The sequence below is a fragment of the Galeopterus variegatus genome, unplaced genomic scaffold (genome assembly GCF_000696425.1).
Source record: "Galeopterus variegatus unplaced genomic scaffold, G_variegatus-3.0.2 Scaffold216, whole genome shotgun sequence".
NCBI classification, from domain to species: Eukaryota; Metazoa; Chordata; class Mammalia; order Dermoptera; family Cynocephalidae; genus Galeopterus; species Galeopterus variegatus.
The window spans coordinates 13,799-38,024 of record NW_007726327.1 but is presented as its reverse complement, the minus strand read 5'-3'; the positions used below and the strand labels follow the sequence as shown (position 1 = coordinate 38,024).

Below are 24,226 nucleotides of genomic sequence, written 5' to 3'. Positions count from 1 at the left end.
CTCCCTTTCATACTTTCTCCAGGCCCTCTCTTCTGCTTTTTTTTTTGGCAGCTGGCCAGTATGGCCTTCTGCTGCTTCTTTTTATTTTTTTTTTAAAGATGACTGGTAAGGGGATCTTAACCCTTGAGTTGGTGTTGTCAGCACTACGCTCTCCGAAGTGAGCTAACCGGCCATCCCTATATGGGATTTAAACCCGTGGCCTTGGTGTTATCAGTACCGCACTCTCCCGAGTGAGCCACGGGCCAGCCCCTGGCCTTCTGCTTCTTGAAGTCAACTTTTAAATATAGTTCCGGGGGCCGGCCCGTGGCTCACTTAGGAGAGTGTGGTGCTGACAACACCAAGTCAAGGATTAAGATCCCCTTACTGGTCATCTTTTAAAAATAAATAAATAAACAAATAAATAAATAAATATAGTTCCAGCATCGGGGTCTGCTTTTGGGTGAACTCAAGCTAAGACAGAACTTAAGCAACTTGCCCAAGACTACCCAACCAAGTGGCAGAACAGGAGTTTGAATCCAGGTCCACATGGATCACTTTCCCACAGTCCTAATTGCTACGTCACATGACAGCAAGCCTGAAGATGGAGAGAAAGCCCTTTAGCCTGGCTCAGGGCCCTCTGTGTGTTGACCCTAGCTGATCTTTTTCGTCTTATCTCCCTTCTCCTGGTTCTTGGCCACTGCTTGCTCCAGGCACAGCAAACTGCTTGGGGACATAACATTCTCCCATCCTTCCATGCCCTGTCACCCCTCTATGCCTTTGGAAGTGCTGTCTTCTTTGCCAAAATATGTGTTGAGTATATGTGGTCCATCCAAGGTCCACCCTGTCCCTCCTCCTCCTGATGAACTCTGAACACCAGTGTCCAGCACTGGGAAGGAACATGCATATGCCAAATTCTTGGCATACCTGATCTCATTCAATTGGCACAATAATTCTGAGAGGTGAATAGCACCATCCCCAGTATGCAGGCCAGGAAACTGAGGTACACAGAGGCCAGGTGACTTACCCAAGGTCTTGTAGTTTAATGACTGGTGAAGCCAGGATGGAAACCCAGACCCACTTGTTCTGTTACTATACGCTGAAGCCAAGCTGGAGATAAAGGACAGGAACTGGGGTCTCTGAGGCCACTCCCACATTCCCTGTCTGTTGGTCCTAACTCTAAAACTGGAGGGATGTCCCCTCAAGGCAGTCCCCCTAGGCAGCTAGGGCCAAAGCCCTAGCTGGGAGGGGCAGGGACTACAGAGCATAGAGAAGGAGGCCAGGCTGAGGATGGCTTCCTGAAAAGAAAGGGGTTAGGTAAGGTCCACCCTGCCCCTCCTCCTCCTGATGAACTCTGAACACCAGTGTCCAGCACTGGGAAGGAACATGCATATGCCAAATTCTTGGCATACCTGATCTCATTCAATTGGCACAATAATTCTGAGAGGTGAATAGCACCATCCCCAGTATGCAGGCCAGGAAACTGAGGTACACAGAGGCCAGGTGACTTACCCAAGGTCTTGTAGTTTAATGACTGGTGAAGCCAGGATGGAAACCCAGACCCACTTGTTCTGTTACTATACGCTGAAGCCAAGCTGGAGATAAAGGACAGGAACTGGGGTCTCTGAGGCCACTCCCACATTCCCTGTCTGTTGGGCCTAACTCTAAAACTGGAGGGATGTCCCCTCAAGGCAGTCCCCCTAGGCAGCTAGGGCCAAAACCCTAGCTGGGAGGGGCAGGGACTACAGAGCATAGAGAAGGAGGCCAGGCTGAGGATGGCTTCCTGAAAAGAAAGGGGTTAGGCACCTGCCCACCTCCACCAGGGAGAGGGAAACTGGGGAGGGCATCGCCCTTTTTGTTTTCTGACTCCTCCCAAGCGTTTGGGAATTTACTTGGCCCCCTCAATGTCCTGCTTCCCAGAATCTCTCATCAAAAATGATTCTTTGAGGCTGTGCCAGTTTGGGGATGCCCAGAGGCCAAGGCAGGCCTGAATTCCCGCTCTTAATCTCCTCTTTCTGGCTGCCAGCCTTGTTATCATCAAATCCATCAAATGCCTAATAAAGACTTGCCAGCCTGCAGGACACGAGCTGGCTGGGTGGGTACCAAGTTCCCCAGCAGGTTTGGGGAAATGGGGTGGGATTGGAGTAGGGTGGGGTAGAAACCTTTCCACTAATACTGTGTCAGTCCCTGCTTGAAATCCTGCTGGGCCTGCTTGCAGCCTCCATGACAAAAGTTACAGTCCTTACCAGAAACCCTTCAAGATCTGGCTCAACTTCCTTCAGCCCGCCAGATTCACTCCTCCTTCACATCCAGTGTGACCTGCCAGTCTCTAGACACCCATGCAGCATCCAGCCACTTCCTTGCATGTTCTTGTGCTGCACCCTTCCCGTTTGCTTCCTATCCAGTCTTCAAACCCAGTAGAGATGTCACTTTCTCTGGGAAATCCTCCTTGGCTGATTCCTCTATGCTCCTGAATGCTCCACAAACACTCACTGATGTCCCCATGACAGCACACAGCAATGCAGTGAAGCGAACCCTGCACAGGTCTGCCTGCCCACATGACCACAGCTCCTCGACGGCAAGGATGCCTTCTTATTCACCTCTGTGGGCCTAGCACAGGGCCTGGCATCGCAGGTATTAGTTAAAAGAATGAGTGAATGAGTAAGAGGTGACCAGAGCAAGGGTTGCAAACAGAAATGCCTTCAAGGATCTATGCAAGTCAGGTAAACTGATGTAAGACAATAGGGAGAAGGGGGGACTGCGGCAAACTGGACAGGAAATGATTTGCCTAAAGGAATTCAAATTCAATTAAAGAAAATTGTGGGTAAAATTAAGCCTCTGATAAAACAACAGTAATAACAATAGCTGCTGGGAAACGAAGCACAGTGAGTCTGAGCAAGCGTAAACTCTGGAAACTGGCTGTGGGGTTTGAGTCTCAGCTCTCCTGCTTGTTAGCTGTGAGATTTTTTTTGTGGGGAGGGGGCAGCTGGCCAGTACAGAGATCTGAACCTGTGACTTTGGTCTTATAAGGCTGTGCTCTAACCAATAGAGCTAACCAGGCAGCCCTAGCTGTGAGATTTTTGTCATGTCACTTAACCTCTCTGAGCCTTGGTTTCCTCACCTGCAAAAATAATCCCTACCTTACTGAGTTGTTGTGAGGATTCAAAGAGTGAACACATGGAAAGTATATAAAATAGTGTGTCTGGCACATGGAAAACACCTAAGAAGTAAGTGTTAGCTGCTATTTTTCCCTGATAGTGAGCCCTGGATGTCCATAAAGAGCCACCCATGCTGAGCTCTGGGAGAAGAACATTCCAGGCAGAGGAAATAGCCAGGGGAAAGGCCCTAAGGTGGAAACAGCTTTGCTGGGTCTGAGGAGCACAAAGAAGTCTGGAGCACAGTGGGGCGGGGGGTGGGGGCACAGGAAACAAGGTCCTGGAGGTCAGGCAGGCACCAGATCACAGAGGGCATTCTAGGCCATGAAAAGAAGCCTGAATTTTATTCTAAGTATGATGGAAGCCACTAGAGGCTTGCTTTGAAATATACATTTTATTATCATTTAGGTGTGGTGAGGCCAACAGATCAGGAGACAACTGGAAGGGCACACCATGCCACAGGGGGCCACGTGAGAAGCAACAGGACCGGTCAGGAGGCAGAGGGAGCCAGGGGAAAACGGGAGCCAGAGCCTTTATTGTGGTTTCCTCTGAAAGAGTGGGCAAGGCAGCTAAGCAGGCTTAGGACTGACTAGTTTGAATAATTTCAGCAGGCTCTGGGGCATAGGGCTGCTCCTAGTTGTCTGGTATCTGGCCCTGGGGTGATTAGGCAGGGGACTAGTGGCCCTTAGTGTGAGAGCCCAATAGAGGAGGTGGTTGAGGTGTGGGCCCTTGATTGGTTGGCTTGCATTTGACAGGCACACTCCAGGGTCACTTGCTTACTGTCTGTAGGAATTGGATAGCTCTGGGAGGAGCAGTCCCTGCAGGGTGCAGGGTCAGCAAGGCCCTGGTGTCAAAGCATCAAAATACAGAAAAGAAAAAGACATGGCTAATACACAGTCAAAACCCAGGAGGCAATGGGTTTATATTTTAACAAGGCCCTCTGGCTGCTGTGAGGAGAAAGTATTTAAGTGGGACAAGAAGAAAGCAGAGACCAGAGGCCCATGCAGTGATGTAGGTGCCAAATGAGGGCAGCTTCACCTGGGGTGGGGGCAGGGAGGTGGGAGTGAGGCTCGTTTCAGGGTTCATTTGGAGGTGGGGCTGTCGGGACCTGATGAACATCCGACGAAGATACCCGGTAGATTGCAAGAGGCAACTCGAGCTGCATCTGTTCTTATTTTGGGGATTCACACCTGTGCATCCTTCCCAGGTTATGGTCTGCACTAGCTCACTCTTCTGATGTTCATGGTTAGTACAGGGATTCTAGGAAATGATTCCTCCAGGATTAGAGATAGACATAAAGTGTCCAACATAGTGCCTGGCATATAGCAGGTACTCAACAAATCAACTGCTTTTTCTCCCATAAGGGAAAGTAGAAAATCCAGCAGATCTGATGTCAGACAGACCTTGGGTCCCTGCTCTACCACCCAACAGTTGGGTAACCCCAGATAAGTGATTTCACTTCTGCATCTCCCTTCCCTAATCTGGAAGCAGAGATAAGAGCACTTAGCTCCTCTAGTGGGTGTGGGAATTAAATGAGGCAGTACGTAAGGGGCCCAGCCTTTGCAGGGGCTCCATCAATTACAGCGGTAATTATCACCTATTAAGGAATATCAGTCTGGGGCCAGGCTCCTGAAGTGGGGCCAAGACTCAGAGAGCAGTGGAATTGAGCTCCCTTCATCTCCTCAGAGCCCGAGCCCACCTCTGGGTCTGCTTCTCCCCAGGCCCGATCCGTGCCCCCAGCTCCCACCCCTCTTCTGGGCATCTCCAAAAAGAGCCAACAGCAGAAAGCTGCCAAGCCACATCCCTGGGAAGGGAGGAGAGGAGAAATAAATCTTCCTGCCTTGGCTTTGAGAAGCAGACTGCTAATTGCCTGGGGTTCACAGCAGCCTGCCTCCTAGGTAAACATTTGCCAGGCTGGCTCCATTGATTAACCCCTTGGCACCCAGGGCTGCGGTGGAGGTGTCTGCCCATGGGCTGCTCTGGGATGGTCCTGGGACTACCTTGATGGAAGCTGGGCATGGCTTTTGGAGCCTTCAGGGAGGGTCTCATTCAAGTGAAACATTCTGGAGAATGGAGCAGAATGACTCAGGGTCAGGGTTTAGATGTACTGTGCTCAGCTTGTCCAGTCCTGCTATTCCCCAGACCCCTGCCCCAGGAGCACAGGCCCCAAAGGAGTGGCCAGGGCTAGAAGCTCAGCCTGCAGTTGGAGGCACAGACAGTGTCCAGTGTATGGGGGCGTGGGCTGAACCGGGGATGGAGACGGCCGCTCATCTCAACCCCCTCTGGCTTTCTCTGGGTAACAGAAACCCACCTTAGAGGAAGCAGAAACCCACCTCCCAGGGTAGGGGAGCCCAGACCTTGGACCATGTCTAGGTGTGGCTGATTGGAAGATAGACTTGGGCTGACTGTAGTTATTCACATATATACACACCTGCACAATTTGCCAAGCACTGTCACACATGGTGTCTCACCCAGAGTCCCACAGTAAACCTGTGAAGAGGGAATTAGCCCCCTGTGATGCAGCGGCTCAAATCCAGGCTCTGTTGCTCACTGGCTGTGTAATCTCAGGGCAATTACTTCACCTCTCTGAACCTCACTTGCCTCATCTGTAAAATGGGGAGAATAGCCACCTGCCCCGCCAGGTTTGCTGTGAGGCTTAAGAAATTACAGATTTAAGGAGCTCAATAGTGCCTAGCACGTGGTCAGCAAATGTCTCAGCCCATCCCTCGAATTCCCCTTTTTACAGAAGAGGAAAATGCAGCTCAGTGAGCTTCCAAATTATAATCCTCCCAATGTTAAAAAACCAACTCATACAAATACATAGTGAGCAGGTGTCAAAGCTGTATTCCACTCATTCATGAGGAAACTCTCAGGACGATGAAGCTGGTTCCGAGGACTCGTTGGTGACAGTGAATGAAGCACAGAGAATGCTGGAACACAATTGCTAATGGATTCTAAACTAGCAAATGCTCTACAGTGCATGACCTATAACCTTTGGGGTGATGTCTACAGGTCAGAAACCATTTGTATCTTATTTGTTTTCTACAAATTACCACCTTAGTTCTCAGACTTATGAAATGGCTGGGCCCCCATGCATAGGGGGTAAAAAGTCAAACACAGTGGCCCTCCCCTAGGGAGTCACATGGCACTTGGGGGCTGTTAGACATGCCCCAGAGGGACAATGACGGTCACACAGTCTCCTCATTGCCTCACTTCCAAGTTGTGTGTAATTCTCCTTAACAAAGTCAAGTGTTGACAGGATGGGAAATGGAAGGCATGACCTTCCAACCTAGATCAGGATTACTTGTAAGAATTCCACGTATTTTTGCTCTGGATAGCCTCATCCTGCTACCCATTTAGGCTGATGATAAGAAAGTGAAGGCCCAGAAAAAAGTCACATAGCTGTGCCTGGGAGAGGAGCAGAGGCCAGAGCCTGCTTTCCCCACCCCCGCTCCCTGGGTCCCCTGGGCTGCTTCCCCAGTCCTGCACCAGGCAGGGCCCAGGTATGTGTTCCCCACTATGAGCAGGGACTGCTCTGCATCCTGAGGGGGCCTGCGGGGCATACTCACTCTAGCTGGGGCTGATTGATTGATTACACAGAGGCTGGTGGAGCCCTGTGGTTTGGACATTTCTGTGCTCAAGCAAGGGAGAGCTGAGACCTCAGAGCCTCCCAAAACCTCCACCCGCCACACTTGCTAATTCTGTGGTGAGACACCCAGAGCTGGAGGCACAAACGGCAGCATGCAAGAAGCAGCAGATGGGTTTCCACGGTGATCATCGCCTGGAGTCCAAGTGTCTTCTTTCTCCCTGAAGGGAGGTGGAGATGAAGCAAAAAGAATAGGGGACAGGAGGGGGAAACTCAAGTCCTGGTCCTGATCTACCCCAGATGGACAGCTTAGTGCCCCTTGGGCAAGTCATCTCCCCTCCCTGGGTCTGGAGAGGGACGGAGGATAGATACCATTTGTCAGATACCTGCTCTGGGCCAGGCATGGTGTGCTGAATGCTATACATTCATTATCTCATTTAATCTTCCCAGCAAGCCCTTAAGGAAGGAGCTATTATTAGCAGCCCCATTTTACATGTGTGGAAACAGAAGCACAAAGAGGTGAAGTAACTTGCACAGGAACACACAGCTTGTTAACAGCACTTGAGCTGTGCTCTTAACCACACTATATAGTGCTCCAAGGTCCCTTCCCCTCTGAAGACTAGAGCCATTCCTTCTGAAGATTTCAGGTCTAGCCTGAAAAGAATGAAAAGAGAGAAGGAGGGCCAAGCAGGGTGCAGAGAGGGAACACTTCAGATCAAACATGATGTTGTTGTTAGCCCTCATTCTCTGCCCGGGCGCTAATAATGATACCTGGTGCCTCAGGCAGGAAGCAACTTCATGCCCAGGCAGCTGCCAGGCAGGTGTGACACCACCACAGCTATGAAACAAACACTGCAGTGCTCAGAGCTCCGAGATGCCACCCGGACCACCTCCTCGTCCTCAAATCCAGCAAAGGCCTGCTTCAACCCTGCCCTGCAGGAAACAAGTCTTCTGCCTCCTCCAGGAAGCCTCTTGCACTGAACCAGAGTCCAGGCCTTCTTCTCCTCCTGACTTCTGTCCTCTCCTTCCTGCCCTGGCCCACTCCTGTTTCCCCGAAGTGTTGGTTTCTGTCCCATTGATCAGAGTCCAACTACAAGATGGAGAATTCTGATGGCTTTCATGAGCACTGAAGAGCCTAATAGACGCCCAGAGTCCTTGGCAGATCCCCGAGATTTATTTTTAGGATAAGCGCAGCTCATCCCTGTCTGCCAGGATGTCCCACCTTCTCTTCCCCGGGTCAACTGCGATTCCCCATGTGAATCGCAGTCCAGACAAGCCCGGGTTCTAGCTGGCCTGAGAGCCTCCCTGCAGGGAAGAATGTAGGAGGAGGCCTCTGTGTGTGTCCACAGATGTGCATGGGCATGAGCCAGCCATGGTAGACTGGGGACGGCGAGCTGGAGCAGGATCGGGTATCCCCCCAATCCCCTAACCAGCTGGCCTTGGCCTCCTTTCCATCCCGACGTTGTCCATCCATCTACTTCTTCAGTCATGCAGCAAGCTGGGGATGAGAAGTATGAACGAGAGCCTCAGAACCAACTCCTGATCTTCTTCCCCAAAACTTCCCCCTCCATCTTCCCCATCTCAGTTGATGACAACTCCATCCTGCCTGGTGGCTCAGCCAAACCACACATCCAATCCATCAGCAAATCTGTCATTTTTCCCCGACTCAAAATATATCCAGAATCCAACTACTTCTCACTCCTTCCACCCCTGCCACCCAGGTCCGAGCCACCATCGTGGCTCACCTACACCACAGCTGGCTCAACAGGGCTCCTGGCTGGGGTCCCCGTCCCTTCCTCTTCCCAGGAGTCCAAGCCGGGCTGTGAAAGCAAGGTCAGTTCCTGCCTCTCACACAGCAGGCACACTCCGGCCTCAGGACCTGTGCCCTGGCTGTCCCCCCTGCCTGGAATGATCTTTCCCCCGAAGTACCCTCAACTCCCTCCCTCACCTCCTCAGGATTTTGCTCAAATGCCAGCTTTTCCACAAGGCCTGCACTAATCCCACTAAACATTGCAAACCCCACCCCCTGCTTCTCTGCAGCCCTTACTGCCAAATAGCACATGAGATATTTTGTTTGTTTCTTTTGCTTCTTGCCTATTTCCCCTCCCTGGAAGGTAAGCTCCATGAGGGCAAGATTTTGTCTGCTTTGTTCACAGCCCTTAGCACCTGCCTGGCCCACAGCAGTGGCTCATTAAATAGCTGTTGAATGAGTGAGTGACTCATGGGGTGACAGGCCAGTAAAAAAAGCTGCCCCTGCCACTACTCCTACCTTAGCACCTGCCTGGCCCACAGCAGTGGCTCATTAAATAGCTGTTGAATGAGTGAGTGACAGGCCAGTAAAAAAAGCTGCCCCTGCCACTACTCCTGCCATTTCCTGTCTGTTCCCATAGCTGTCCTTCAAATCTTAGGGTGGGTATCACTCCTCAGAAGTCTTCAATGGCTCCTGGGTTAGGCAGCCCCTCTGTGCACTCCCACAGACCGCCTGGTTACTGGTCTCTTTCCCTGGACAGCAAGCTTGGCAAGGGTGGGGCATGTCTGTCTCACTCAAGAGGTAGGATGGTGCAGTGCTTAAAAGAACGGACTGCGTGGGTCCAAATCCAGGCTAATCTGTGGGAAATTAGGCAAGTTACTTGAGCTACCTGGGCCTCAGTTTCCTCATCTGTAAAATGGGGATAAAAGTGGTATCTCCTTCACAGGGGTGGGGAGAGGATTAAATGAGCTAATAACACTTTAGCGCTCAGAGTGTGCTTGGCACATAGTAAGTGTAATGTGAATGTTAGCTGTTCCTCTTAATGTTGTATCCCCAGAGCCTAGCACAGAACCTGGCCCATATTGAATACTCGTAAGTTAGATGAATGAGTGTGGGGATAGAGGGATGAAGAAATGGCATGAGAACCTAGAGGGGGGCCCTAGCCCAGCCTGAGGAGACTGGGGAGGCTTCCTGCAGGCTGAGGAGGAGCTGGCCAGGCTAGGGATCAGAGGAGGCGTGCAGAGCAGGAGCAGCAGACAGCTGTGCCAGGGCCTCTTTTAGCACGAGCGAGCCCCATGAGTGCTGGAACGCAGTCTAGCACTGAGTGACTACCCATTAGTGCCAAGAGGCCAGTTTCCCCTTTGTTGGCCATTTTGAGGACATTCTCGGGTGTATGAACTGTGCCCCACCCTCGGACTGGCTGCTCACTGAGGGCAAAAGGTTTCCGTGGTGGCTCGCTCATCAGATCAGCAGCCCTCTGAGATCAGGGGAAGGTGAGCAGGGAAAGGAAGCCACCACTGTTGAGGGCCCCCATGGGAGAGGCCTGGATTTAACCTGGCAACGGTCTCCTGGTGGAGATTATCTCCATTCTAGAGATAAGGAGACAGAGGCTCAACACCACCCAGCCCAACAGGGGCAGAGGCAGTGTTCTGCTCCAGGTCCTCTGATTCTCTGTGCCCTCTCTCATCAGACTGGGGTCGTGGTGGCCAGAGTCTGTGCCTCCCCTCTCACCTCAGCAATTCCTCAGTGGATGACATCACCCATTCGAACTTCCCTTTCGGAGCACAGACCAGACCGAGGAACTGCCCAGGGGAATACCTCAATGGAGCATGGACTAATGGAGAGCCAAGTTCAGGAAGAATTTCCCATATGGACCAGAACAAAGGGCTGAGCTGGATGAGATTGGGGGTGGGGGTGCTGAAGGAAGAGGGGACCAATCCTGGGGACAGTCGAGGACACCTTACCCAACTCACTCCTCTACTCCATACCTCCACACTTATCTCGTCTGTTGACTTTCTCACCTGCTGATGTGTAGACTCCCCACGTTCACACAGCCAACTGGGGCACCAACGGTCAGGAGCTTGGGGTTCACATCCCTGCTTTGCCTCTTCTTAGCTGGGGCATCCCCTCTCTGAGCTTCACTGTTCTCATCTGTAAAAAATGACAGACAAGGGCCGGCCCGGTGGTGCACTGCTACAGTGCGCCGCTTGGGAGTGCGGTGGCGCTCCCGCCGAGGGTTCGGATCCCACATACAGACCGGTTCCTGCTCACTGGCTGAGCGAGGTGCGGGCGCAGCACCGAGGTTTGTGATCCCGTTGCCGGTCCCAGTCCGGTACGGGCGCGACACTGAGGGTTGCAATCCGTTGCCAGACACGAAAAAAGACTAAAAGGAAAAAAAAAAAAAATGACAGACAAACCTCTGGCCTGGCAGGTTGCTGGAGGATTCAGAGAGACAGAGGCTGTGATAGCTCATGACCCACTGTGAGGCTGGTACCTGCTGGTTATCATTATTAGCAATAGAGGAAACTGGCTTGGAAGGGGTTAAGTGGAGACCCAGCCTCCCAGCTAGGAGCAAATCAGGGTTGGCCAGGGAGGAGCCAGGATGCAGCTAGGAAAGAGACCTAGACCGGCCAGATGCTTCCTGGGGAGGGAACAGGAGATGACCTGTCAGCAAGACTTGGAGCAGAGAGTTGGCCCCACGGCCCTGGCCTCTGCACCATGACAGCCCCAAGCCAGAGGGTGCAGGCCAGCTGCTGGGTTGGGGGAAGGAGGGACTGAGGTGCCTGAGCTGGGGCGGAAGCAGAGTGGAAGAGGACCAGGACTCTAAGCTCTCCCAGCCCTCTAGGTGGGGGACACTAGCTGCACCCAAGCCCTGACCTCAGCTGACACTGATGGTCCACATGGGGCACAGGGTCTAATTTTAGCTCCAGCCACAGGGCTGACAGCCCGGGAGTGGCTGCTAGCGGGCACAGAGGCAACTGGAGCTGCTCAGACAGGGGGACAAGTGGGGAGACAAGCCCTGCTTCCTTCCAGCCCCGCTTCCCGGCCAAGCTGCCCCCCATGGGAGCCCTGACTGGTCCCCCATGGCCTGGCAGACAGCCTTCCTCTTGGTCAAGGGCAAGGTCAGGGGATGCAGCCAGGAGGGCAGAGGGACACGGCCTTGCGGTCTGGACAGGGGTTGCATCAGCCTGAGCAGTACTGAAGGGCAGGGGGCCCTGCTGGTTGGGCAAAGCCTGGCTGGGTTGTCCAAAAGCAGAGGAAGCAAAGTCCTGAGCACAGGAAGGCAGGTCCAGAAAGCTGGGTCCTATCTGGTCTCCTCATGCCTGGCTGGTGACTTGCTATTTGACCTTAGGCAGGCAGCCTGTTCTCGAGGGGCCTCAATCTTCCCATCTGTACCATGAGAGTGCTGGGCTAGAAGACTGAGTCTCCCACCCTCAGGTCTTTGCTCTTCCAGCTTGCCGGCAGAGGCCTCCCAGCTTTCCCCAGCCCTGGCTGTGGGTGGCCACATGCAGTCGTGGAGAAGAAAGTCCCTTTGGTTGGCACTGTCAGCTTCCTGGCTCCTCCTCAGCTTCCTGGGAATCTTCCCCCTTCTTCGCCTGGCAGTGCCCCCCAGATCTCGGCCAGGGGTCCCCCAAGGCTGGCCCCGCTGGCTGGATGCAGATCTCCTGCAGAGTTTCTCCCAGCCTGGGGAGCTCCTGGAAGATGCCCCTCAACCTCCTCAAGCCCCCCATGGTGGCAGCTGCAACTGGGGAGCCTGCTTTGACACCTCAAAGTGCAGGGGTGATGGCCTCAAGGTGTTCGTGTACCCAGAAGCTGGACCAATCTCTGAGACTCATCGCAGGATTCTGGCTTCTCTTGAAGGCTCCCGCTACCACACATTCAGCCCTGCTGAGGCCTGCCTCCTCCTCCTCCTCATCCCGGACACCTCCACTAGCGAGTGCAGCTCAGTGCCTCTGCAATGGAATAGAGGCAGGAACCACCTGGTCCTCGGTCTCCACCCAGCCACCTGCCTCCGGACCTTCCAGTTGGGACAAGCTATGGTGGCTGAGGCCAGCCCCACGGTGGACATCTTTCGACCCGGCTTTGATGTGGCCCTCCCGCTTCTTCCCAAAGCCCACCCGTTGCGTGGTGGGGCTTCTGGCCAGCTGCGGCAGCACAGCCCCGATCCTGGGGTAGCCCTGCTAGCCCTGGCAGAAGAGAGGGGTGGGTGGCGCACAGCAGGCACCAACTCCTCTGCCTGCCCCTGGGATGGGCGCTGTGAGCAAGACCCTGGACCCGAGCAGTAAGTGAGCCTTTCCCTTGGGGGCTGGATGGGAGTGAGACCGTGATAGGATCAAGCTCAGAGACCAGGGTAGAGGATGAGATTGAGATGGGAAAACAAGCTATTTCTGGCAAACTTAGTCCTCAGCTGCAGCAGGAGAGAGTCAGGTTAGACAGCAGAGAGCATTTCCACCAAGATGATGATTTGCCACAAGGAGCATCCAGACTTTACAGTTCTCCGTTGGGGGTCTTTAAAAATCATAAAACATCACTTACTCCTACTTAGTCCATCTCCCTTATTCCAATCTTCCTACCCTAATATTTTATTTAACACACCCTTGTATAGTGCTTACTCTGTGCTAAGCACTTTTATATAAATAATGATTATAATAAAATAATACTAATTGCTATGCCTTGGTTTCCTCATCTGTAAAAGAGGATAATAACAGCACATAGCTCCCATCTCATAGAGCTGCTATGAGAATGAACAGTGCCTGGAGCACATGCTCAGGGGAGGTTAGCTTGGATCTTTACTACGACAGCATGCAAGGCGTGGGAACAGAGAGGGAGCACCTTCTCTGGAGAGACCAAGGAGGGTTTCCCAGAAGAGGTGATGTGGAAGCTAACATTTAGGGAGTGCATGCGTTGGGCCAAGTGCTGTGCTGTGCAGGCACTTTACCTAAATCATTGCCAATCCCTTCAAGGGAGGTTTTATTATCCCCATTTCAGAGAACAGGAAACCAAGGCTCAGAAAGGTGAGCGAGCTAGCCAAGGGCCTTTGGTGACAAGGCTCTCTGTTCACCACAGCCCCCCTCGCTTTTCTGATCAGGCGCCTGGAAGCAGTGGAGTTGGGATTAAACCCTGTACTTCTGGCTCCAAAGCCCATGTTTTTCCACCTTGGTTGAACAGTCTCCTGTTGCTTTGGAATAAGTCCCCACCCATTTAAATTGTTATTTATTTATTTTTATGAATAGGTAATTCATTCACATGGTACAAAATTCCAAAGGTACAAAAGGGTATACAGTAAAAGTCTCCCACTCTGTCTCCTGTCCACCGAGCTTTCCTTCCTGGAGCCACAGTTTCCAGTTTCTTGTGTGTCTTTTCTGAGAGACTGTGTGCATGTTCAAATAATATGTATATAGTTTCTTCCCCATTTTTTTTTTTAACATAAACTCAATGTGTGTTTTAAAGCTGCCCAGCCTGTATCCACGGGGCACAGGAAGAGAAGGGTCTAGGGCCCATGACACTTTTAGGGGCCCATGAAAATGTCTTCATTTCTTTGAAAATCGGAAGGAAAAAAATGAACTTTTAGGGAGAAGAAAATGTTTTAATATATAATAGTGTTTGTTTTTAATACCAACACAGTTATAATTTTTAATATTTTTATGGCAGGAGCAGGAGGGGCTGCAAAGGCCAAAGTGCCTAGGAAGTAACATGGAAGTCACAATGCAGCTCTGCCTATGGCCAGGCCCCAGTAGAGCCCTGTGGCCCTGGGTAGAGCCACATTGACTACCCTTGGGCACTGAGGCTCCGAGACTATGGCAGACACCTAACAGAGTCACAGAAATCTAAGACATCATCAGGGGTCACTACACAGATGCCCAAGTTCTCTCTATAACTCTCCTCTACCCCCCACACAGGTGTTCATTCAGCCTCTGTTTACTTACCTCTACTAATGGGGAACTCACCACCTCCCAAGGCCACCCACTAGCTGCACTCTCAGCCAGCTCCATTATTAGACTTTATGCTGAAATTGACCTCCCAGACACTTGGTACCTTGGTCCTGGATCTACCCTCTAGCACCACACTGAGCATTCATTCATTTAGCACACACTGAGGTGCTCTTCTAGGCCCTGGGGGTACTGAGATGAGGGAAGCACAGCCTCTGTCCTCCAGTAGCTCAGTCTTGTAGGAGAGACAGACAAATCAATGGTCTGACACGCATTGTTAAGCAGAGAAGCTGCACCAGCTGCCTGCCTGGCTCCTTACCTAAGAGCTGTGTGATCTCTTTGGGCCTTGGTTTCCTCATCTGTAAAAGAGGATAATAACAGCACATAGCTCCCATCTCATAGAGCTGCTATGAGAATGAACAGTGCCTGGAGCACATGCTCAGGGGAGGTTAGCTTGGATCTTTACTACGACAGCATGCAAGGCGTGGGAACAGAGAGGGAGCACCTTCTCTGGAGAGACCAAGGAGGGTTTCCCAGAAGAGGTGATGTTTGAGCTGAGACATTAAGGCAGAGTAGCAGGAATTCTTCAGGCTGGCCAGGCAGGGAGGGGCACTCAAGAGTGAGGGAAAAGAACACGCAAAGGCACAGAAAAGGGAATGGGGGGGTGAATGAATGGGGGATTTGTTTATTCAGTAGGTGCTTTGTCTCTCTGGATTCCTTGAAGCCTTAACCTAGGGGTTTTCAGTCCCTTAGAGCTTTATTGGGGGTGAGGGGTACTGCACCTTGTTGGCTGGTGCTGTGGCTCCTAATGAGGTGAAGGTGTCCTGATGTTTAACCTATAGCTTCTTCCAGGAGGAGCCTGGTGGACATCTGAGCATCTAGTGGAGCATAAAGAAGGCTGGGGTCCTACAGAGACCCCTAAGCAGTAGCTCTAGAGTGGTTCAAATAACTTGGGATCAGGAGTTGGCACATGTCAGTTCTAGTCCCAGCTCTGCCCCAACCCTTTCTGTCACCCTGAGTCAGTCCTTGGGTCTCTCTGGGACTCAGTCTCCCCATCTGTTCAATGGGGATTGGTCCAGAGACTGCCTGCGTACTCCCAGAGTTGGCACATGTCAGTTCTAGTCCCAGCTCTGCCCCAACCCTTTCTGTCACCCTGAGTCAATCCTTGGGTCTCTCTGGGACTCAGTCTCCCCATCTGTTCAATGGGGATTGGTCCAGAGACTGCCTGCGTACTCTCGGGTCTACTTCTTCTTTTTATTTTGTTTTTTTGTGGCTGGCCAGTATGGGGATCCAAACCCTTGACCTTGGTGTTACAGCACCATGCTCTAACCAAATGAGCTAACCAGCCAGCCCCTGGCTCAGAACCAGATGGGCTGTAGCTGAGGGTCCTGGGACCTGCTGGGCCCTACTGATCAGTCCTACTCTAAGCAGGCCTGTGAGCCCAGGGATCCTGGTGCTTCTCCTCCCCAGCCTCCTCCCAGCTACTGGGTCATGGACAATGGTTCCCTGGGTGAGCGATCCCAGGGAGGTGGCTCTGAAGAGGCTGTGACTCCTGCCCCTCCCCCACAGGCATGCACAGCCTGAGTGTGGCCCTGGGGCTGGGGGGAGGAGGTGTAGGAACAGAGGAGACTTGTACTCTGGGCGAGGAGGCTTCTGGGCAACAGCTTCTTGTGTGGTTTCAGGCTGGGGGCCCAGCCCACCTCGTGACAGAGAAGGCTTTCATGGGCCTGGGCTTTTATGGGCTTAGGGGAAGGCTGGGCATGGAGGCCACTCAGGAGAGGGATGCCCAAAGGTCTGCGTGTGGCAGGGTAAAGGGAGGGCAAACTCATGCACATCCAAGTCAGACAGGGCCTTGGAAACATCAGATCCCATCGCCTCCCATTTTGCAGATGGGGAAACTGAGGCCCAGAGAAGGGAAAGGAAGTGTCTAAGGCCACCAATGGCAGAGGCAGAACTAGAACCCAGGGCTTCTGCCTCTTAGTCTGACCGTACATATGGGGCCAGTGTGAGGCTTGGTTTTTGTCAGTGTGTGGCTGTATGTGTGTATGCGTGTTTATTAACGTATGAGAAAACCAGGGTGGGTTTGCACCTTGTGAGTCTGGGAATGTTGGTGTGGGATGTGGGCGGGGGGGCATTGAGGGAGCCAGTGGGGTGAGGGGCAGCTGTCTCAGGCTCTTGTGTGTGGGGACCTCTTCATGTGCCCCCTTAGGACTCACTCCAGGGAAACACTGCCCAACGCCACCTTCTGCCTCATCCCTGGCCACCTTCCTGATGCCTCACACTTTCTGCAAGCCCTGCAGGTACAACCCCAATTTGGGCATGCCCCAGCCTGTTCCCCCACACTCCCGAGTGGGCAGGGTGCTCTGGGCCAGGCCAATGGGAAGGACCAGTGGGCTGCCCACTTCTTTACTCTGCAATTCGGGTGTGCCTGTGGCCACGTTTACTGCATCCTCTGCAAACAACATCTCCCACGCCCCACCCCGCAAAACACATTTTCCTTTTTCTTTGCCACTTGCCCCCACCAACAGCAGATGCTGACTTGAACTGGAAGGGGGTATTGCAGGGGGGCATTGGGCTCCCCACTGACCCCTCTGCCCCCCAGGCTGGCTGCATCCCTGTGCTTCTCAGTCCCCGCTGGGAGTTGCCCTTTTCCGAGGTCATCGACTGGACCAAGGCGGCCATTGTAGCTGATGAGAGGCTCCGACTTCAGGTAGCTGAGAGCCCTGCCTGCAGGGTGGGGACTGGACCCAGGACATGGGTGGGACCCTAGAATCCTGGCCCCCAAGCTGGCCTCAGTCCTCATTCCTATCCCCCATCTATGTATATGATGAATTTCTCCCCCCCACCACTTCTGGGGCTCCCATAGGATCAGATAGAGGTAGATACTCCTAAGTGTTCTGAGAACAACTCTTGATCCTCCTTCAGCCTCAGTTTCCCCATCTCTACAATGGGATAAGTTAGACCAAATGATCTCCATGGGCCTAGCTCCAGTGGTCCATGACTACTTAAATACCCAATTTAAAAGAAAGCTACAAAAAAATCCAAAATCAGAGTGCCTCCGTGGGGATTGACATGGGAAAGTAAAATGTGCGATGACTTTTTAATCTGATGAAACTAATTTTTCCCAGTCCTGAAAAACATATGTGCAAGCCTGCCTTGAATCCCCTGGGAGGTGAGAACCGTGTAGGGGGTAATGACAGCCACCATTTATTTACTGAGCCTCTACAATGTACTAAGCACTCAATGCTTGTCATCTGATTTAATCCTCATGACCATCCTATGAGGGAGGTACTATTATTATCCCCATTTTACATATGAGGAAACTGAGACTCAGAGAGGTTTGATCATAGTTACATGGTTACTAAGTGGCATTTAAACCCAGCTCTGTGTGACCCCTGAACGCTCGATTACTATATTACCTGTGACTTGGCCAAGGGTGGTTGCTCCCTAGCCACTGGGACAACCATGGGGAAAGGGCTCTGGTTCCCAGGTCTCTGGCCCCAGGTTTCCCCCTCCTAGGGTCAGTCAGGGCCTGACAAGGTCCCAGACTTCCTCCTTTTCTACCTCTGTGCCTCAGGTCCTGGCTGCCCTCCAGGAGATGCCCCCTGCACGGGTCCTCGCCCTGCGTCAGCAGACCCAGTTTCTATGGGATGCCTACTTCTCCTCAGTGGAGAAGGTCATCCATACCACTCTGGAGGTGAGGGGACTCACCTGATGGGGGCCCTGGCCCTTGACTCCTGCTTTGACCTGTCCCTCCTCCATACTCCTCTCTCCAAACATCTCTACTGCCCCAGTGTTTGGGTTCCCCCTTGAAGATGCTTCTGGGATGAATCTGAGACTTGGCTGTGAGATCTTGGACAAGTTTCTTCTCCAATATTGGCCTCAGTTTCCCCATTGGTAGAGGGGACAGCTGTGGCAAATAGATTTCAAAGCACATGCCAATTCCAGTTGATCCACAGTGCCTGCCTGGGGTGCTGTTTTGGGAGGGATTCGGAGTCCAGAAAGAAAGTCATGACCTGTTAGTGATGTCTGCCCTGAGTGGGGAAGGAAAGGGAGGCAGAAAGCCCACCACCACCTGCCACCTCTGGAACCCCAACACGGAGTGCCCTCTACTCTGGACTGCAGCTTCTGAACCCTTCTGCCCCCAGGAGTCTGCCACCCTCCCCAGAGCCTGAAGGGGGAAGCGTGGCCATGGCCACACTGGCCACCCCCTCTGCAAGCCCTTCTCTCATTTCACAGATTATTCAGGACCGAGTCTCTGGAGCATCTGCTCGCCCCTCACTCCTGTGGAACAGCCCACCAGGGGCACTCCTGGCCTTGCCCACTTTTTCCAGGAGCCTCCATGACTTCCCCTTCTACCACCTGCAACAGGGTATGCCTTGGGGAGGGGACAACTTGAAGTCCCCTCAACTCTCCCCAAGTCTGCCCCAGCCTCATCCATTGAGCCCCACCAAGACTCTCCCGGAACCCCCAACATCTCTCCTGGCTCCTGGGGTCCCTCACTCGGGTCACTCTCCATGGGGTTCTGTCCCCTCCCACCCTAATAGCCTGTGTCTCCTTCTCCCAGGCTCCTGCCCCGAGGGCAGATTCAGCGCTTTGATCTGGGTGGGGGCCCCAGGCCAGCCCCCCCTGAAGCTCATCCAGGCGGTGGCAGGCTCTCAGCACTGTGCCCAGGTCTGCCCCCTTGTCAGCTGGAGTCTGGGGATCCAGGGTGGGCGCAAGGGACAGGGAAGGGCCCTTGTTTCTTGTTCTTTTTCCCCACTCCCATGGAAATTGATGGAGCCGTCTAAAAGGCAAGTGCCTCTTGGGGAGACAGGAGAAGTAAGCATTCATTAATTCATGCATTCACTCACTCAGCAGTCATCTTCTGAGGCTAGGCCCTGGGCTCGATGCAAAGAAAAAGCAGGAAAGATTCTGTCCCAAGGTTCAGATTCAGTCAGGATTCCCTGGCACACAGATGTCAAATCTCACTTCCAGAGAAGCCAGGTAGACTCTTGAGAGTACTTGCAGAGGAAGGGAGCAGTGAGCTCAGCCAGGGCGCAGAAGGAACAGTGTCACAGACGAGACAGTGGAGCTGGGCTGGGAATGATAAAGGAGCTGGCGGAGGAGCATGACAACCTTAGAGAGAAGATGGGGATGGGGCATGGAGTCAGGCCAGGGGCTACCACAACCGACTCTTCAGTTCTAACGCCACAGGTAGCTACATTTGTGTCACCAGCATACTTGCCTTCAAGAAGGCCAGGGCAAGGGCAGGGCAGCGGTGAAAGGGCCTTGGATCCAACTAAGCCATCCTCCCATACACACATATCCAGCTGCTCTCCCACACTTCTTTTACCCTGAGAAAAATCATTCCTGGGAACCCCCATTCTGCCCCAGACCCCAGACTTCAGGAACACCCCCCTTTCCTCCTAGATCTTGGTTCTCTGGAGCAGCGAGAGGCCACTCCCGTCCACGTGGCCAGAGACAGCAGTGCCCTTGGCAGTCATTGAGGGGCACAGGAAGGTGAGGGATGGGGAGGGGCATGGAAGGAAGGGGCTAATGCTGGGAACTGGGGAGGGTACACGCGGGGTGTTTTACTTGGGCCTGAGCAAAAGCTGGACTTCAAGTTGAGCCTGAAGAAATGACATAGTAGGTTTCAGCTGAAGGTCTAATAGTAATGATTGTTTTTCCTCCCTGGCCCTTGTGAATTGTGCTTCCAGAGCATAGGGGTTTACGTGTTGAGGGAAGACAGAGAGGTACATCAGTGTCTCAGATGAGGGACAGGAGAGAAACCTGGGATCTTGAAGAAATATGGGCAGAGGACAGCAAATTGAGACAGGGAGGGGTGGCTTCTGAGAACCTGGGTTGGTTTGAGCTACCTGCTTGCTGTGTGGTTCGGGGCAAGTCCCTTCATCTCTCTGGACCTGTTTCTTTCAAGTGAAGGATGTTTGACAACCCCTCCCAGGGTTGACATGAGTATCTAATGTGGCAACAGAGGAATCTTAAGATGTTAAAACTGGAAGGGACCCTGGAGACTACTGCCCCATTTTAGCAAAGGGCAAACAAATCCAGAGAGGTAAAATGAGTTGCCCAGGTCCCAGAGCGAGTTCTGGGCAGGCTGGCTATATTCATGGCCTTTCCTTCTACACCATTCCTGAATGGCTCCTGCTTATTGTATATGGGGGGGGTCCCCACAGCTGAGCCACCCTCACCCCCCACTGCAGGTCAGCGATCGCTTCTTCCCGTACAGCACCATCGGCACTGATGCCGTCCTCAGCCTCGATGCCCAGAGCAGTCTTTCCACAAGTGAGGTGAGAGCTGGGCCCAGCAGGAGCCCAGTGGGAGTGGGAATGGAGGAGCTCTGTCTGAGGGGCTGCCGGAGCTGGGAGGTCTGGCTCTTGCTTTCAAAACCACCCCAGCAAGCCAGTCAGCCTCATCTTTAGAAATCTAACGGGCTTTCCAGACTCTTTTGAGAACATTGTTTTTGTGGCTCCCAGCTGAAAAAGTTCCCCTAAGCATCTCTGGGCAACTTTCATGCTACCCTTCTAGCCAGTTCCAAGTACTGGCTCCCACCTCCCCTCCCCTGAGGCTGTCCCCTGAGTCCAGCCCCTCGGCCAGGACAGCCTTGCCTCCATATCTCTGGATGTTCTTGGTTGGTCAGGAAGTCCTTTCTCACAGCTCACTTGTATCCCTCCCCAGGTGGACTTTGCCTTTGTGGTGTGGCAGAGCTTCCCAGAGCGGATGGTGGGCTTTCTGACTTGGAGCCACTTCTGGGACAAGGCCCGGGGTAGCTGGGGCTACACTGCTGAGAGGGCCAATGAATTCTCCATGGTTCTCACCACAGCTGCCTTCTACCATAGGTACAGATGCCTGTCCTGACATGGGAATCACAGGGACAGAGACCCCCTCCCCGAACCAGGAGCAGGGTGGCCTAGAGCCCAGAGGTCCAAGCTCGAGGCCCAGATCGGTCACTTCCCAGTTGTGTAGTTCTGGGCAAGTCACCTCACTTCTCTGAGTTTCAGTTTCCTCATCTGTAAAACGGGATGTATTCACCTCACAGGGCTGGTGTGATCATCAAAGGAAGTCCCTGGCACACAGATATTCAACAAAGGGTAGCTAGTGTTATTTTAAACAGAGCCATACAGTGGGTAAGGACAGTTTTTGGGTTTGATGGTGGTGGTGGTGTGACAAGGGAATGGTCTTGATGCTTTATAAATGTGGTGTGATGGGTTGGGGGCCATCTCAGACCTTCCAGAAGCTGCCTGAAGCACCCCAGTCTTGGAGCAGGCACTGAATTCTGGAGGCCTTCTTTAGAGGGGTTCTTTAAACGTGTTTAAATCAAATATGTGTAACATGGAACCTCTTGTAGATTTACCCAAGAGCTCTGCAGGGAATTCTCAGTGAATAAGAAGTGAAGAATAACCCTAATGTCTGCAGGGTGGGCTCAGGTTGTCCTGTAGGGTGAGCCATGTGAAGTGTGGCTCACCTGGAGCAGGTTAATCCATGGCCTTCCTGAAGCTAGTCTTTGGGTTACCATGTTTGATGGCTTTGAAACCAGCTGATCCCACCCCTTACCCCCCTGAAATGTGGCGCTGTCTGAGTTCAGAGCTCAGAGCTCAGAGCCCAGCGGTGGGGGCCCTAAGGAGCTGTGAGAGAATGGGCAGGGAGTGGCTGCAGAAGAGCCACCGGGCACAAAACAGTGGAAAGCTGTTCACACTAGGGAGGGGAGCTCTCTGAGGCCGGCAGGGCTCAGAGGGGAACAGGGTTTTTGCAAGAGGCTTGTGGATTGGGGTCAAAGGGAGAGTTGAGATCAGGAAGGAGAATGGGGTCGGGGGGTGGGGGGCAACTTGGCTGCAGCCTCTCCCTGTCCTCCCCCCTTGCCCAGGTATTACCACACTCTCTTCACCCATGCCCTGCCCAAGGCTCTGAGGACCCTGGCAGATGAGGCACCCACCTGTGTTGACGTCCTGATGAACTTCCTAGTAGCGGCAGTCACCAAGCTGCCCCCTATCAAGGTGCCCTATGGCAAGCAGCACCAGGAGGCCGCTCCACTGGTGAGGGGCCAAGAGGGGCGGGTTGGTACTGGGAGGGCACTGGCTGGAGGAGGAAGGGAGGGGGTATTTCCTCTCACTGTCTAATCCAGATCCTTCTTGCTGCAGAGGGGTGGGGTGGAGGTTCGGAAGGACAGAGAAGCCCATTAACGCATTTCTCCTCTCCTTAGCCTCCCGAGGTCCCCGGGAGAGGGCCAGAGCTGCAGCCGGCAACTCAGGACTGTATCAACCAGTTGGCGGCAGGGTTTGGCCACATGCCCCTAGTGTCTTCTCGCCTGCGTCTGGATCCGGTGCTGTTCAAGGACCCGGTGTCGGTGCAGCGCAAGAAGTACCGCAGCCTGGAGAAGCCCTAGCAGGGACCCAGGGAGATGCTAGCCCCGCTCCCAGGGGGCGCACTGCACCTGCCGGCGAGCTCAGCCCCTCCGGGGGACATCGGACAGCCAATCATGGCAGCAGTCGGCCAACACGTCAAATCCCGATTGGCCAATCACAGCCGTGGCTGCCTGGGGGGCGGGGTCGCACCCCGTCCCCGCCCCCGGCAGCTGTAGGAGGGGCCGCCTGCGCAGAGCTGGTTGCGCCTGTGCGTGGGCCGACCCCCTGACCTGGAGTGCGGGGCTCTGTTCCTCCACGGAGCTAACTTCTCCTTGTCTTTCAGATCCTCGCCTCCTCCAGGGACTTGCCCGACCTTCGTCCCCGCCCCCGATGAGTTCAGGCTCCTCCCTTCCGCTCTCGCAGCCCAGGGTTTGTCGCAGTCCCTGCCTGTTCACTCTGCCTGGCAGTGTGTCCGCCGTCACACCAGCCTGTGAGCCGCGGAGGGCCTGGCAGGTGCGCCGCAAATATTTGACAAATAGTTAAGTGGAGAGACATTAACTCGGCCCTATGCCAGCGGGGCGGTAGTGGGGACAGGGTGTGCCAGGAGACAAAACTCCGTCCCCCACTCCTCAGGGTTCCCAGTCCAGGAAGGGCAGCTGCCCGCGTTGTCAGCTCAGTCTTTTGCGAAGGATCAAAGAGGTGCGGGGAAGTCAGGAATGGGGGGAGAAGACGGGGATGGGGACCCCGGCTCAGGCACGTCCGCCCGCCCTGCATTACCTGCCTGGACCACTAGAGGTCAGCGCCGACCCGCACTCCCTCCTCCAGGAAACGGATTGGAGTTTTAAACACGCGCGGGTTAGACGGAGGGTAGGGGGACTTGCAGGGTTATCCGTGTGTGCAGCCCGAGTTCTGAAAACTGGGGGAAGGATGTGAAAAAACAGCTCCGCCCCTTTGACCTGCACACTTGGAACCCAGTAGAAGGGGCCGTTTCTAAATGGGCTGGGCGGGAATGGAAGGGGGTGTCCCAAGCACCCTGTAGGTGAGGGAAGAATGGGGTGGACGCTGGGCCCTCCAGGGTTCATCCACCTGGAACTGGAATTATCGCTTCCGAAATAAAGCGCATGTCCTTGCCCCCTCACGCTCAGGCTATAAATACCCTTACAGCAGCTGCGCGGGGGAGGGGGTCTCAGGGCTGCCTGGGAGCAGGGGCCACTAAAGAAGGGTGGGGTGGTGGGTCCAGCCCAGGTCCAGGGTGTCGGGTGTTTTGCTTTGATGGCCTCGCGGCTCTGGAAACTCCCGTGACTAGTGCGTTGGCCGGAACATGTTGTCCCCTAAAGCCTCTCCAAGGCCTCCCACCCCATCCTCCAGCTTGACCTCTGGCTCCTGGATGACTCAGCTCCTCCCTGGAGCCCATCACAGACAGGCATGCAGAGTGGGCTTTGCCTTTGGAGGCATGGGGCCCTTAGGTGCTTGAGGTGCAGGGGGGA

The 24,226-nt window shown here is 53.7% G+C and overlaps 1 protein-coding gene and 1 long non-coding RNA gene across 2 annotated transcripts; one reads left to right on the top strand and one right to left on the bottom strand.

Annotated features, from left to right (window-relative positions):
• Positions 1–7,869: 7,869 nt before the first annotated feature.
• On the bottom strand, positions 7,870–10,616 carry LOC103585083. The gene is made up of 2 exons (XR_550038.1): positions 10,489–10,616; positions 7,870–8,215 (listed from the first exon to the last, which is right to left on the bottom strand). It is a non-coding gene; the product is annotated as an uncharacterized LOC103585083 (long non-coding RNA).
• Positions 10,617–11,162: 546 nt separating this feature from the next.
• EXTL1 (exostosin-like glycosyltransferase 1) lies at positions 11,163–23,877 on the top strand. Its single transcript, XM_008565950.1, has 11 exons — positions 11,163–12,749; positions 16,607–16,697; positions 17,000–17,107; positions 17,975–18,094; positions 18,637–18,769; positions 18,965–19,071; positions 19,810–19,899; positions 20,601–20,687; positions 21,076–21,236; positions 22,262–22,430; positions 22,598–23,877. The coding sequence occupies exons 1-11, from the start codon at positions 11,974–11,976 to the stop codon at positions 22,778–22,780; spliced, it is 2,025 nt and encodes a 674-aa protein (XP_008564172.1). The 5' UTR covers positions 11,163–11,973; the 3' UTR covers positions 22,781–23,877.
• Positions 23,878–24,226: the final 349 nt, after the last annotated feature.